The sequence below is a fragment of the Heterocephalus glaber genome, unplaced genomic scaffold, assembly GCF_053883595.1.
Source record: "Heterocephalus glaber isolate CG9 unplaced genomic scaffold, H.glaber_assembly_v1.0 deba00001111, whole genome shotgun sequence".
NCBI lineage: Eukaryota > Metazoa > Chordata > Mammalia > Rodentia > Bathyergidae > Heterocephalus > Heterocephalus glaber.
Genome location: NW_028258194.1, coordinates 1431471 through 1447753, shown reverse-complemented (window position 1 = coordinate 1447753; position 16283 = coordinate 1431471). Strand labels below are relative to the sequence as shown.

Sequence of the window (16283 nt, the reverse complement as noted above, 5' to 3'; positions counted from 1 at the left end):
TTTCCATTAAGTTCATTGGTACATTTTAGGTATACAGTACAGTTACATTCATCATTGGGATCTTGTACCTTTACTTGATGCATCTTGGTTCTTATTTTTTCCCCTTCCCCTGCCCTCCCTTCACCCCCTCCACCCTTCCTTATTTACAAAGTCTTTGTTTCCATTTTTTCCTTTTCTCATATTTTTTCTTTTCCCTTCTTTCCTTTCCCTTTCCCCTCCCACTTCCCCTGCTCCTGTAGACATTTTCTTCCTATTTCACAATATCAATTATACATTTTGATCCTTATTTACACTTTTAGTTTTTCACACTAGAGAAACTATTCTGTATTTACACATGTGTGTCCTATTTATTTCACTTAAGAGTATGGCCTCAATATGCATCCACTTAGCTATAAATGTCTCTAGTTTCTCAATCTTTATGGCTGAGTAGTACTCCATTTTATAAAAAACAAAAAAAACCCCACATCATCTTTATCCAATTTCCAGTTGATGGGCACTTGGGCTGTTTCCAAGCTTTAGCTATTACAAACTGTGCTGCTATGAACATGGGTGCACATATATCACTGTGGTATGATTCTTTTAATTCTTTTGGGAAGATACCCAGCAGGGGAATAGCTGGGTCAAATGGGATCTCTAGCCCTAGTTTTTTGAGTTATCTCCACACTGATTTCCACAGTGGAAAAAATCAAATGCCTCTCAGGACTTTAGAGATTCTCAGCTCTAAGGTTTGTATCTTTTTTATTTATTTATATATTAATCAGTACATTTTAGGTATACAATACATTTACATTTATCATTGGGTGCTTGTACCTGAACATGATGTATCTTAGTTCTTTTTTCCCCATTACCTGTGCTCCCTTCACCCCCACCACCCTTCCCTATTTACATAGACTTTGTTTCCATTTTTTTTCTTTCTCATAATTTTTCCTTTCCTTTCTTCCCTTTCCCCTTCCCCTCTGCCACCCCTCCACCTTTGGACCTTTTCCTATTTCAAATTATCAATTATTCATTTTAATCCTTCTAATCCTTATTTACACTTTCAGTTTGTCACACTAGAGAAACTTTGGTATTTACACATGTGTGTCTTATTTATTTCACTTAAGAATATGGTCTCAATATGCACCCATTTAGCTATAAATGACTCTAGTTCCTCATTCTTTATGGCTGAGTAGTACTCCATTTTATAAAAAACCACATCTTCTTTATCCAGTTTCCAGTTGATGGGCAGTTGGGCTGTTTCCAAGCTTTAGCTATTGCAAACTGTGCCTCAATAAACATGGATGCACATATATCTCTGTGGTATGATTCTTTTAATTCTTTTGGGAAAATACCCAGCAGGGGAATAGCTGGGTCAAATGGGACCTGTAGTCCTAGTTCTTTGAGGTATCTCCACACTGATTTCCACGGTGGTTGCACCAGTCTGCACTCCCACCAACAATGGAGAAGGGTTCCTTTCTCTCCACACCCCCGCCAGCATTTGTTATTGGTTGATTTCTTGATAGCAGCCATTCTTTCTGGGGTGAGGTGGAATCTCAGTGTTGTTTTCATCTGCATCTCTCAAATGACAAGTGATGTTCAACATTTTTTCATATATTTATTTGCTGTTTTTACTTCTTTGTCTGAGAAATGTCTGTTGATTTCAGATGCCCATTTTTGAATTGGGTCTTTGAATTTGGGGTTCTGATTTTTTTCAATTCTTTATATATTCTAGATAGTAGACCTTTGTCTGAGGTACAGCTACTAAAAATTTTTTCCCATATTGTAGGTTGTCTCTTAGCTCTGTTGATAGTTTTTCTTGCAGTGCAGAAGCTTTTTAATATGATGAGATCCCAGTTGTTGATTCTTTGTGTTAGCTCCCATGCTACTGAAGTTTTGTTCATAAAGTCTTTTCCTATGCCAATGTCATTGAGAGTTCTACTTAACTTATCTTTTGGCAAGTTTACTGTTTCTGTCTTGATATTTAGCTCTTCAATCCACTTCGATCTTACTTTAGTGCTCAGTGATAGGTATGGGTCTAGTTTTAATCTTTGGCAGGTTGAAATCCAGTTTTTCCAACACCATTTATTAAATAGGCTATCTTTCCTCCAATGAGGATGGTTGGCTTCTTTGTCAAAGATGAGGTGGCTGGGAATGTCTGAAGTTGTTTTTGCATCTTCTAATCTATTCCACTGATCCTCGGGTCTGTTTCTTTGCCAGCACCATGCTGTTTTTATCACAGTAGCTTTGTAGTATAGTTTCAAGTTGGGGCTTGTGATACCCCCAGCCATGTCTCTGTTGCCCAGAATTGCTTTTGCTATTCTAGGTCTTTTCTGGTTCCAAATTAATTTTTGGATTTTTTTTCTCTAGCTCTGTGAAGTATATTGTTGGAATTTCAATCAGCATTGCATTAAATCTATATAGTAGTTTTGGAAATATGGACATTTTCACTATATTGGTTCTTCCTACCCAGGAACAGGAAACGTCTTTCCATTTTCTTATATCCTCCTTGATCTCCTTTTTCAGGGTGCTGTAGTTTTCAGTGTAGAGGTCTTTTGCTTCCTTTGTTAGATTGATTCCTAGATATTTCATTTTTTTGGATGCTACTGTAAAAGGAATTGTCTCCCTAATTTCTCTCTCAGTGAGTCTGCTATTTGTGTATAAGACGGCTATTGTTTTTGAATGTTGACCTTATATCCAGCTACTGTACTGAATCTGTCAATTAAGTCCAAAGTCTTTTGGTAGAGTTTTTTGGATCTTCTATGTAAAGTATCATATCATCAGCAAATAGTGACAGTTTAACTTCTTCCTTTCCTATCTTTATTCCTATTATTTCTTTCTTTTTTCTAATTGCTATGGCTAATGTTTCCAGAACTATATTGAACAGGACTAGCAATAGTGGGCCTCCTTGTCTTGTTCCTGATTTTAACATGAAAGTTTTCAGTTTTTGACCATTTAGTATGATGTTGGCTGTTGGATTTTCATGGATAGCCTTAATCAGGTTGAGATAAAGACCTTCTATTCCAATTTTGTGTAGGGTTTTTTATCATGAGTGGGTGTTGGATTTTGTCGAATGCCTTTTCTACATCTATTGAGATGATCATAAGGTTTTTGTCCTTGACTCTGTTAATATAGTGTATTACATTTATTGATTTATGAATGTTTTTTTTCCCCATTAAGTTTATTGGTACATTTTAGGTATAAAATACAGTCAAATTCATCATTGGGATCTTGTACCTTTACTTGATGCATCTTGGTTCTTCTTTTTTTTCCCCTTCCCCTGCCCTCCCTTCACGCTCTCCACCTCTCCCTATTTGCAAAGACCTTGTTTCCATTTTTTTCCTTTTCTCATATTTTTTCCTTTCCCTTTTTCCCTTCCCCTACCCCTCCCAATTCCCCTGCTACTTTAGACCTTTTCTTCCTGTTACACAATATCAGCTATACATTTTTAAAATTAAAATAACAAGACCTAGGAGACACTACCACCGATTTTACAAAATTTAAAAGGATATAGAAAGCATATTACAAAAATCTGTTTTGAAATAAATTTGACAACTTCTATGAAGTACCTTAGAAGACAAATTAATGAAACTAACTCTGGAGGAAATATAAAATTTGAATAGCACCTATTAAAGAAAGTACATTCCTGGCTTGAAAACCTACCTATATGACAACAGCAGGCTCATACACATTTTAACTGATAAATTATATCAAACAATTAAAGCAGAAAAAAGAAGGAACACTTCTCCCCTCATTTTAGGAACTCAACATTGTGCTAATCCTAAAACTGGATAAAGATAATAGAAGAAAAAAGTATGAACATAGATAGAAATTTGTCTAACAAAACAAACTATTGGAAGTCAGATCTGGCAGGATGTAGAAAGTGGTTTTGTTATAGGGATGGCAGTGTTGGTACAGCATTGGAAGATCCACCCCCAAAAGTCATCATTTAAACAGAGGAAAGGAAAAAGCCATATGATCCTGTCACTAGTTGCAGAAAAAGTATTGGACTAAATTCTACAGCTGTTCATGGTAAAAGCTCTCAGGAGACTAGAAGTAGAACAGAAACTCCTCAACAGATTAAAGACATGTACTCCATACTTCCAGCGAGAACACCTTATATAAATGGAGAAGATAGAATGCTTTCTCCTTAAGGTGGGGAACAAGGGCAGATATGCTTACTCTTCATCTATCCATTAAACTTTGAAACCTAGTCCCCACCAAAATAGTCTGGCAATAAAATGACACAACTAGGATAGGGTTGGCATGGCAGAAGCAAAATCTTTACATGTAGATGAAATGATCATCTACAGAGAAAATACTAAGAAATCTCTAGGAGCCCCTAGAACTTGTACTTGAATTTAGCAGGATTAGAAAACACAAGGTATATATAAAAATTCAGGTCTGTGTATACTTGCTATAAATGAAGAATTGGATATTGAAATTTAAAAGTTATGTAGGAGTACAAAGGACCTAGAAAAGTTAAAAACAAAAACAAAAACAAAAACATGTTGGAAGACATTTAGTACCTAATTTTAAGACTTCTAAAGCTCCAGTAATCAAGGCAGTGTTGGTGAAAGGAAAGACATATAGATCATTTGAATAAAACAGAGACTCTAGAAATAGAACCACACATATATGGTCCACTGAGTTTTGAAAGATTATTTAACATTAGCATTTTATAGAATATAAACTCCATTCAAGAGCCAAGGAAGAGACAGTGTTTTCAGCAAACGACACTAGAACACTTGGTATCTGTATATAAAAAATTAACCGCAACCCTTTTTTTCCATACATGAAAATAACTTGAAGGGATCTATGAATCTAAATAAGAAAGCCTAAAAGTATAAAACTTTAAGAAGAAATTATAAGGGAAAATATTTATGAATTCAGGGTGGGCAAGAACTACCTAGGATACAAAAAACATGATGTATAAAAGAAAAAAATTGATAAATAAGACTCCATCAAAATTTAGAACTTTAAATGACATCATTAAAACGAAAAGTAGTCCTTAAACAGACCATATTTACAATGCACATAACCTATGACCAAAATATCTAAAGAATTCTTAGAGCTCATCTATAGAAAACCCAATTAAAAAGTAGACATAAGAAGGTGATAGCCAGTATAGCACAAGGAATGGTGTGCAACTCTAGAATCAGAAAAATACTAATCAGTACAATAATAAGATTGAATTATACACTCATTTGAGAGATGAAGTTAAAAGTTTTAAAAGCCTTGTCATGACTTTTTCATTTTGTTGGGTTCTCCCCCTTTGCGTTTAATTTGTCACACCCAATGGATTCATTCTGCTGGGTTTCCTGGGGTTGTGATCCTCATTGTCTTTTCCTAGGGTATTGTCTAAAATTTTCTGGAGTGCCGGTTTGGTATTCATGAAGTTCCTAAGGTGCTCTTTATCATGAAAGTATCTTATTTCTCCATCAAGTTTGAAAGATAGTTTTGCAGGGTACATCAATCTGGGTTGGAGGCTGTTTTCCTTTAGGGCTTGAAATACATCACTCCAAGCTCTTCTTGACTTGAGGGTTTGCATTGAGAAGTTTGCTGTGATTCTGATGGGCTTTCCTTTGTATGTGATTTGTTTCTTTTCTCTCACTGCTTGTAGAATTTTATTCTTCTGTTGGATTTCTGGAATCCTAACTATTATATGCCTATGTGTAGATTTTTTTTTTATTAAGGCTAGCTGGAGTCCTATATGCCTCCCTTGTCTGTATGTCAAGTTCTTTTCCCCTCCTTGGGAAGTTTTCTGCCATCACTTCTGCGAACAGTTCTTTTTATGTCATCTGCACTCTCTCCTCTTTCTTCATTGACTCTAATCAGTCTTATGTTGTTCTTCTTTGCATCATCTAGCAGCTGCTGGATTGATTTCTTATGTTCCCTTACAATTTTAAAGCAATTTTTCTTTTCCTCCTCACTAATTGCAATCTTTTCTTCTATATGTGAAATTCTATCCTCACATTGGTTCATTCTACTGTGCAGACTTTCGATGGAGTTTTTAATCTCTTGGAAATCTGTATCTGTTTTATGGATTCCATTTGTTTCCTATGCTGGGATTCCATCATGTTCCTCAGATCCTCTATTTTTTTAATCTGTGTCCTCTCTAGATTTATTAATCATGTCTTGCACTATGAGCAAAATCTTTGCTATTGTCTGAGTAATTATTTCTGATTTCATTTTTCCCAGATCCTCTTTTTTTGCCAGTTCAGAGAGTCCAGGTGGTTGAGTATCAGAGTGTTCCATCTCATTTCCCTTTGGGGTTGCTGTAGGTGATCTGGAACTATGTTTTGGAGGCTTATGTGTTTTCTCATTTCCACAGGCGGGGTATTTCTGGCACCCATGCAGTTCACCTTCTCTGCCCTAGGAGCCTGGAATGGCAGCGGGGGAGCTTCCTTCTGTGTGCTGCGACCAGCTGAGCGTCTCTGCCCCAGGAGCCTGGGATGGAGGCAGGGAGCTTCCTTCCAGGTGCTGGGACCAGCTGAGCTTCTCTGCTCTAGGAGCCTGGGATGGTGGCAGGGGAGCTTCCTTTCAGTTGCTCTGATTTACGTATGTTGAAGCATCCTTGCAACCCTGGGATAAATCTAACTTGGTCAGGGTGTATGATCTTCTTGATGACACTCTGTATTCTGTTTGCCAGTATCTTGTTGAGGATTTTTGCATCTATGTTCATGAGAGAGACTGGCCTGTAGTTCTCTTTTGGGGTTGGGTCTTTCTCTGGTTTTGGAATCAAAGTAACACTTGCTTCCAGGAATGAATTTGGAAGCCTTGCTTCCCTTTCAATTTCCTTGATGAATTTAAAGAGTAATGGCATTAGTTCTTCTTTAAATGTCTTGTAGAATTCAGCAGTGAACCCATCAGGACCTGGGCTTTTCTTTCTTGGTAAATTTTTTATTACATGTTCAATTTCACTCATTGTAATTGGAGTGTTTAGAATTTCTATATCTTCTTCATTTAAATTTGGAAATTTGTATGTATCTAGGAATCTGTCCATTTCTTCTGTATTTTCCATTTTATTAGAGTACAGGTTCTCAAAGTAGGTATTGATGATCCTCTGAATTTCTCCTGGTTCTGTTGTGACTTCCCCTTTTTCAGTCTTAATTGCATGAATTTGAGTCTTTTCTTTCCTTTTTTTGATAACATTGGTTAAAGGTTTGTTGATTTTATTTATTCTTTCAAAAAACCAACTCTTTGATTCATTAATTTTTTTGTATTTTTCTCTTAGTCTCCGTTGCATTGATTTCTGCTCTGATCTTTATAATTTCCTCTCTTGTGTGGGCTTTGGATTTGTTACTCTCTTCTTTTTCTCGGAGTTTGAGGTTCTGCATTCGATTATTTATCTGAGTTCTCTCTGTTTTCCTAATATGGGCATTCACTGCTATGAATTTCCCACGTAGAACTGCTTTCATTGTGTCCCATAGATTCCTAAATGTTGTACTGGCACCATCATTTACTTGTAGAAACTGTCTAATTTCTTCTTTAATTTCCTCTGTGACCCATTTGTTGTTCAGGAGGTTGTTATTCAGTTCCCATGTGTTTGTGGGGGTTTTGTGGTTTCTTATGTTATTGATCTCCAATTTGTCTGATAATATACAGGGGGTAACTTCAATTCTTTTACATTGACTTAGGCATGTCGTGTGAACTAGCATGTGGTCTGTTTTGGAGAGTGACCCATGTGCAGCTGAAAAGAATGTGTATTCTGATTTTGTGGGGTGGAACACTCTGTAAACATCTATTAAGTCCATTCGTTCAATAGCTTGGTTCAGTTCTAGAATTTCATTGTTAATTTTTTGTCTAGATGATCTGTCTATTTGTGATAATGGGGTATTGAGGTCCCCCACTACAAATGTATAAGTGCTTATTTAGTTTTTCATGTCCATTAATATTTGTTTTGTATAGTTGGGGGCATTCATATTTGGTGCATATATATTTATGATTGTCATCTCTTCCTCTGGGGTTGCACCCTTCACAAGGATGTAATAGTGACCATCTTTGTCTCTCTTATTTAGTTTTGGTTTGAAATCTACTTTGTCTGGAAATAAGATAGCTACCCCTTTTTTTTTCTGGGTTCCTGTCACATGGAGAACTGTTTTCCATCCTTTTACTCGCAGTCTATGAATTTCTTTTTGAGTTAGGTGTGTTTCTTATATACAGCATATTGTTGGATTTTTGCTTCTTAATCCATTCTGAAAGTCTATTTCTTTTGATTGGCGAATTGAGGCCATTAACATTGATGTTTATAATTGATAGATTTTGACTCATCCTTATCATGATGTTTTACTTTTGTTGGCTCTTTTATTTCTACTTTTTCCCCCTTTTCCTTTAGATTCTTACCTTGCCTAGTGCCTCCCCTCTGTTGGGCCTCATGGAGTTGTGACCTTCATTGTTTTTTTCTAGGATATATTTTAGAGTTGTTTGGAGTGCTGCTTTGGTGTTCATGAAATTTCTCAGGTATTTTTTGTCATGGAAGTATCTAATCTCCCCATCGATTTTGAAAGATAATTTTGCAGGATACAACAGTCTAGGTTGGAAGTAATTTTCTTTTAGGACTTGGAATGCTTGACTCCAGGCTCTCTTTGACTTGAGGGTTTGTGTTGAGAAGTCTGCTGTGATTCTGATTGGCTTTCCTTTGTAGGTGATTTGTTTCTTTTCTCTAACTGCTTGTAGGATTTTGTTCTTCTGCTGGGTTTCTGGGATCTTGACTACTATATGTCTAGGTGTAGATTTTTTTTATCGTGGCTAGTTGGAGTTCTACATGCCTCACTTATCTGTATGTCTGATTCTCTACCTCTGTCTGCGAAGTTTTCAACTATTACTTCTTTGAACAGTTTTTTATGTCACTTATACTTTCTTCTGCTTTTTCTAGACTCCTATTGGTCTTATGTTATTCTTCTTTGCATCATCTAACAGCTGCTGGATTCACTTCTCATGGTCCCTTACTATTTTTAAGAAATCTCTGTTTTCATGGTCCTTCACCACATCCTGTCTTCTATATCTGATATTCTATCTTCAGATTCCCTTAACCTACTGTGCATACTTTCAATGGAGTTTTTAATCTCCTGAATATCTGTTTGAATCTGTTTCATGGTTTCCATTTCTTTCTTATGCTGGGTATTCATGGCTTCTAGCATGTTTCTGAGCTCTTCTATTTTGTTGTTTGTTTCTGTTCTAGAGCCTCTAATCATGTCTTTCACTCTGCTAACCATCTCTGTAGTTATCTGAGAGATTATTTCTGCTTTGAATTTTTCTAGAGCTTCATTCATCTGTTTTGTTACTTCCTGTGCTATCAGTTCAGGGTGTCCAGGTGGTTGGTTATCAGACTTTTTCACCTAGTTTTCCCCAGAATTAACCCTTGGTGGGGTGGAAGTCAGAGTTTGTGCCTTGTTTAAATGTCTTCTCTTGATTTCATTTCTGGGTTACTTTGAAATTGCTTATTGTAAGTATCTTTGTTGCTTGTAATTAGAACCCTTATGGAATGATTGGTTCTCAGAAGTGTCTTCCAGATATAGCTGGTCTTTAGGTTTTGAGTCTCTAATAACTCTGAGGCTGTCTCATTTTCATTACACCAGGAAGGACCACTGAGTAGATCAATCACAACACCTTAGCCCAAGTGATACAATCAGCAACACCATAGCATCAAGTACATCTTAGAAAATAACAATTTGTGAAAATTATTAATCTATCACCCTTAACTGTGTGAATTAAATCAAAATCGAGGACCAACTCAACATATGTTTATAGTGAATAAACTCTTCAATATTCCAACTTTACCCTTCAGGATGGGGAGTTAGAAGGAGTTGTGGAGGGAGGGATAAATAGGCAGAAGGATAGGAGAAGGTTAGCAGTGAGGCCAGAGGACACAGGCAAGAGAATGAAAAAGGGAAGAAAAGAAAAATAAAGAAGAAATCCAAATTAGGGCCAGAACAGGAACAAAAAGGGAGATGAAGAACATTGTGGGACAGCAAGAGAGTGTGTGAGAGAGAGAGAGAGAAAGGAAAGAGAAAAGAAGGAAAAAAAGAAGAGAAAAATAAAAATTTGAAAAGAGTAGGAAAAAAAAGTAAAAATAAGAGAAAAAAACCCCAATAATAATAATTTTGAAAATAACAAATAAAAAGTAAAAATGAAAATGAAGGGCCTCCTCCAGGGTATGTCTCTGCTGTCACAATAGACAATGTGGGCAGCCATGTGCAGATATAAATCAGTGAGTCTCAGCAAGCCAGTCGCAGACCTGTGGGATTCAGGCAGATTTCTGGCTGCAAGTCCCAAGTTGAGCTCCCTGTCCTCCTGCAGGGTTGAACTCTGCAAGGTTCTACTGCAGGTTCCAGCTGCCTTTCCTGTGACGATAGTCCAGGTTCTGATAGGCAGTGACGATCCCTCCAACTTACCAGTATGGTGGCCTGGTGTCCCCTGTGTCTTTGTAGTGTGGAACCAGGTAGCGGCACAGCCAGGAGGCCAGAGTGGGGATGGGGGGGGTGTGTCCTGCAGGCTCCCATGTCTCTAAGTGGATTGCCATAGTGGTCATGGCCAGTGGTGAGGGGTCCTCACCTTCTGGCTGGTCCCTGCCCGCTGGTGTGCTTGGCGCAGACTGGATGGAGTGGGGCTCCTGGGGGTGTGTCCTGCAGGCTCCCATGTGGCTAAGTGGATTCCCACCATGGTGTGGGCATCTGGGGCAGAAGTCACTGGAGCCCTAAATGTGTAGGTCCCCTAGAGTGGCAACTGACAAATTGCTGGAGGCAGAACGAGGTTTGCTTTATGAGTGGGAGAGAAACACCTCTGCACATCTTTTATCCCATCCAGGCTACACCACCTTCACCCAGGGTGGGGCTTCTGTCTTCAGTAAATCCATTCAGCCACCCCAGAACTGTGCTAATTCCAATCAGTGGACCAATTTAGTACCACACACCCCTCACCTCAGCATCACATCTTTAATCCACGTTCACACCTCCTGCAGCCAGCCACCTCCCTAAAATGATAGCAAGCAGCTTTGCGGGAACATCTACACGCAAACCTTAATGGGGTAAAGGGACAGAAAATGTGCCAGACGTGCTATACACATGGACCAGTGCCCCAAGAGGAACATCATGATTCTGTAACATATGCACGTACTGATAGAATAGTAGAACAGAAAGACAGGAGATTCACTAGAGATTAGGGAGACCTTAAAAAGCCACCTGCAAAACAGTCACCGTGCTCCCCACTGTCCTGAACAGGTGCTACAATGGGTCTTGTGCTTGTTAACTTTTCCTCCCCAGGTGACTGAGACACCCTGAGGCTGAATACTTTACCCTTGGTGTTCAGAATCCTGCCCTTACTTCACAGCACTGATAGATACTGTAACTATGTGAGAAATTCCTCTTCCATTGTGCCCGTCCCTCTGCTCTTCCCTTCTAGCATCAAACAAAAGCTCCCAGGAACTTCTTCTGTCACTGACACTGATGGAGAAAGTAATTTAGCTGAGAGGATATTTATTTAAGTGACTGGGTGCTAAATGGACTCAGTGATGGATTTGTTCATCTTTCTCTGGAGGCTGTTATTCTTAGTGATGTGATTGCCATGGATCACGACTACAAGACAAAGGACCTTCAGCTCCACTTCTGGTTACAAGAGCGCTGTTCTAACTGTGGAGAACAATGTCCTCTTTCCACGTGAGTTAAACTCACATGAAAACGGGTCTAAGCCTGGATCTATATTGAAGAGTCACAGGCTCAGACCTTTTTCTGACTTTTATGACACTAAGTAGCATTTAAATAATGACCACTGCCACTGGAATAGCTTTATCTTCCAGTTTTGCGTGTGCCTTTTCCTCTCATTTACTACCCCAAGACTTTGCTGATAATTCTCTCCGGTTCCTCAGCAGCCAGCTCAATTCTCACTTCTTGGAAAGTCCCTGAGAACACAAACCAGGTGAGGATCCCTGCTCTGTGCCCACAAGCCTGTACTGGGGTCCCCTCACTGTTGTGGCTGGTGTGTGTCTCGTCTGCATCTGTTGTCCCTTCTCAGTGTTGCCCTCTGCATATTAGCTGCTCAGCAGATATTTTGGAATGACCTGGACAACCAGGGATTCTCCAATGTGTGTCCCTGCTGAAAGTGTCCACTGGACATGCAGGAGCGAGCAATTACACAGTAGAAAAAAAATCTCTTCTACTTTTAGAAAGCATTTGCTTTAGAAACAATCTGGGACAACACATCATATTTTCTGCATTTCTTGTTTCCTGTTTTCAAACTATTTGCAGAAAAACAGGATACGACTTGCTTCTGAGTTCATTTGCTCCTGCTCCCTGCACCCCAAATGCTTTATCCTTAACTGGTGGCACTGGAGAGAATTACAGTGCCAAACCCCTGAAGGAAAACATAGCTTCTCATAGGTCATAAAAGACAGAAGCAAAGAGGGAATGCATTAAAATACCATGGGGAGATCATGTTTCCTTTCCTGTCAGCAGAAATCGGGAAAGCAGAGAGCACAAGCTTCATGGTTCTGTGACATGTGTGTATTCAAGGGGATTATTCTTGCAGGATCCCACCCTGAAATTTCCCGCCTAAGAACCTCTGCTCACATGAGTTGATAAAGCATGGAGAGACAAGTCATCAAAGTGGGGCTCACTTTGCAAGTATCCAAATGCTATCTACCACATTGTCAGGGAAATCACCGGAGTGGCAATATGGCAGCAGGAAGTTGGAAAGGAGACGCCAGCCTTCATAGCAACAGAGAGGAAGCTGGGGCTCGGGAGAAAGGCTCTGCTCATGGTGTGAGGCTCCCCAGGTATGTTCCTTCTCATGCTGAGTCCCTGGGTCTCCAGGGCACCGAGAACTCCCTCCTGAGCACCACACCAACAGTCTCCCAGGCTCATTAGACGCCTTCTCAAAGGGAGACCCTGCTTCCTTTCTACGCCACTTCGCAGTGTCCTCATCCATCTGGACGTGCCGGCCTTGGAGTAAAGTGTAAATGCAAACAAGTGCAGTGCGGCTGTGCTCCTGGCACTGGGCTAGCATGGTCCGCACAGCCTCTCTCTCTCCGCATCTCCCAGCATCGTTATCCTCGCTTTCCAGATGAGCAAACCCAGTGTGAGGGAGGCCGGCCAGTTTTACCAGTGGCAGAGCTGGGCTGCCCTTGACCTGGGCTGACCCCAGGCTGTCTGCCTTCTGGGCACATCCTCCTGTTCACTGCATTTGGACGGTGGCCATAGCCTCCACACTGGATGCAGCAGGACACAGGGAGGCAGGCAGCCCCCAGCACAAAGACCCTGGCTTGTGTGGAAACTGTTCTGATGCACTTCTCTCCTCAGAGCTGAGACACAGGTCCTTTAATGTTCCTCAGTGGAGTGATTTTCATGCTTTAGCCCTCATGACCACCGGAGTCATGAGAACTCCCAAGCACTAAGTCTGTGCCATGCACCAGACCATCTTACACATCTGCACAAGGGCCCAGGAAACTAATGACCCAATTGCTAAGCAGGACAAGGGTCCTGGGTAGACATTTTTCCAAGGAAGACATAGAAAGGCATAGGGAGTGGGGAAGGGGGCCTTGCCAGAACTTCTGCTAAGGGTTCTGGCCTCCTGTGAGCCACTGCAGCACAAGGTGAATTAAAGAACAGACAGGAAACGTGACTTAGAGTGAAGAAGCTGAGTCTTGGGGCATGATTGGTGCTGCTGGTAGCAACAGAGACAAGGCCCCCCAGAGCACGCGGTATCTATTGAATACGCTGTGGGAAGGAATCGGGAGCCGGGTATGCTTTGAAGGCACCTAGTGGAACACTGCCGAACACCTGGCATGACGGCGCCAGGCAGGGCTGCTAGGGAGGAAGCACTGCTGATCTTGCTTGGACAGAACAAACCGGTGCTGGGACGGGGTGCAATTAGCAAGCAACCCATCGGGTCAGTGAGAAGCCGTAATTCAGGCAAAAGGGTTTTAACTGGGGTCACGCTGACCTCAGCTGCACATTTCTCAGCAGAGCCCTGCACCTCACAGACCGGGGCCTAGGACTCCTCAGTGACAGCCGTTAGCAAAGGAGCAATGCTAGCCCAACTTGGCTAGCTGACAAGCCCATTTGAGTCATGTGAGGCTTTGGTCTGATTCCTGACATAAAACAATATAGCCAAATTAAGGAGGCAAGAAGCCACTCAGAGCCTGCTAGTCCTGGGCAGGGACATCTGCTACAGAAATGGCCAACAGCATGAACAAATGCTCAACATCTCTGATCAACAGGGAAACACAAGTCAGAACCGCAGTGAGGAACCAACTCACACCTGCTAGGCTACTGTGCAAAACAGGAGCTAACAAGTCCTGGTGCAGAGGCAGGAGGGGGACCTGGCACACTTTGGTGGGAATGTAAATCATCACATCCATTATGGAAAATGGTAAGCAACTTCTTCAATAAATTAAGAATAGAACTATTACCCTGTGGATCTTGCAAATCCCTCTTCCGGATATACATCCAAAGAAATATAATCTCAGAGACACATCTGCACCCACAGCCACTGCAGCATTGTTTCCAATAACCAAGATGTGGAAGCAGCTTCAGTACCCATGAGTAGGTGAGCCAATAAGGAACTGTGGTTCCTGTGTACAGTGGAATATTATTCAGCTGTGAAGAGAAAACATGGATGAACCTGGAGGACCTTACGCTTAGTGAGAGTAGCCAGACACAGAAAGACAAACCCTGCACTGTCTCTCTGACACGTGCAACCTAAGAGTTAGACCCACTGGGAAGTAGAATGGTGGTTACCAGAAGCTGGGAGGGGAAGGGAAGGGGAAATGCCGGTGTAACTTCACTTCCAGCTGAGAACAATCCTGGGCTCTAAGCACAGCCCAGCGGTGATGGATGCCTGCATGCATTTGACCACCCTGATAGTTCCGCGATGTGTAGGTCATCAGGTCATCCCACCGTACACTGGGAACACCCTCCATCGTTATTAACCAGTTGACATTTTAAAATGTAAAAAGCCCAAGACGCACAATTGTCCACATCCCATGAAGACACAAACAAAGCGCAGTGAGGTGAACTAACTTCCCCGAGACCTGGTTTCTGGGGGCTGCAAGGCCAGGATTCCCACGCTGTGGGCCCCCGGCCCGAGTCTGCACAGCCCTTCTCTGCTCACAGAGCCACTGTGGGGCCCTCGGTGCGCCCCGAGCCGAGTGGAGAGAGAACACACTGCTGGCCAGCATCGCGGAGGCCTCTGAGTTACAGCCCCATGGCTCATGGCGATGCTCCAGTCCACACGGGCTCTCGTGGCTTCCTTGGTCACGTTGTGAGATGGTGCCAAACGGAACAACGTGGCCCAGGACGGCCCATCAGAGCCCTTCTGTGTGGGCCTGGGCAGGAGCTGATGAGCACAGGCAGCTGAGAGACCTCCGTGAAGGCCCTCGGAGTGCTGCAGGACACTTCCCAAGCCTTCCTGGTGGCCAAGTGACTGGCCAACGGCTTCTCTGCAGCTTCCAGGGGAGTTCCTGAAGCTTGGGCTCAGTTCCGCTCAGAAAGTCCCACTTGGAAGGCAGGAAGTGGAGCCAGAGGAGAAGGGGGGGGGTGAGGAAAGTGAACAGTGTGCAGTTTCATTTACAGGGCACAATTTTAGTGATCTCAATGCATCATTATTCACTGGATTAATTTCCAGTAGGTGGCTTGGTGGTGGTGATGGGGAGAGAGAAACCGGGAACCATTGCTCAGCACGGCCATCTGTACTCCAGGTGTGGCGCCTGGCGGAGCCTCCGTTCTGAATCTGCACATGGAGACAAACATCGTCACAGACCTCTGAGGACCGAGTGGTCCGAGAACGCAGGGCTGATACACGGCAGATGCTCAGGGAATGGGCTCCTTATTAACACCGAATCCTGCTAAATGACCTCTCTTCCTCCTCACAGAGCTGCTCCAAGAGCATTTCCTTACCAGGTGCAGTGTGCGCACCAGAAATTCTAGCTACAGGAAGCTGAGGCAGGGGACTGCCAGTTCCAGGACAGCTTGGACTACTTAGTGAGACCCTCTCCCTCAAAACAAAAAGTAAAGAGGCAGGGGTACAGCTCAATGCCAAGGCCCTAGGTTCAACCCCCAGTGCAGAAGTCAGGAAGAAGGGAAGGGAGGGCAGGAGCCTTTCTGTGCAGGAGCAGTGCACCCGGCAGGACATGGAGCTGGCTCCTGCCCCTGCTAATCAGCACGAGCCCCTGACGGGGTCCTCCCACAGCCCTCTCCTCCTCTCGCTCTGGACCTGACACCAGCAGCTCTCCATCCTGCGGCCGGCAGCCTCTTCCTAAATGATCTCCAGGAAGAAGCAGGACACAGATGCTGGAAACACATGCCGTAACC

At 42.1% G+C, this 16283-nt stretch overlaps 1 protein-coding gene across 2 annotated transcripts in view; it reads right to left on the bottom strand.

The window, feature by feature from the left end:
- Positions 1–4977: 4977 nt before the first annotated feature.
- Bbs9 (Bardet-Biedl syndrome 9) overlaps positions 4978–16283 on the bottom strand; it is a 122893-nt gene continuing 111587 nt past the window's right edge. For both annotated transcript variants that reach the window (XR_002392280.2, XM_087210120.1), the window contains one exon: positions 4978–15702. Coding sequence is in view for 1 of the 2 variants with exons in the window: in XM_087210120.1 (XP_087066246.1) it covers positions 15647–15702 (56 nt within the window). In the remaining variant the exon portion in view is untranslated. The remainder of the gene's footprint in view (positions 15703–16283) is intronic.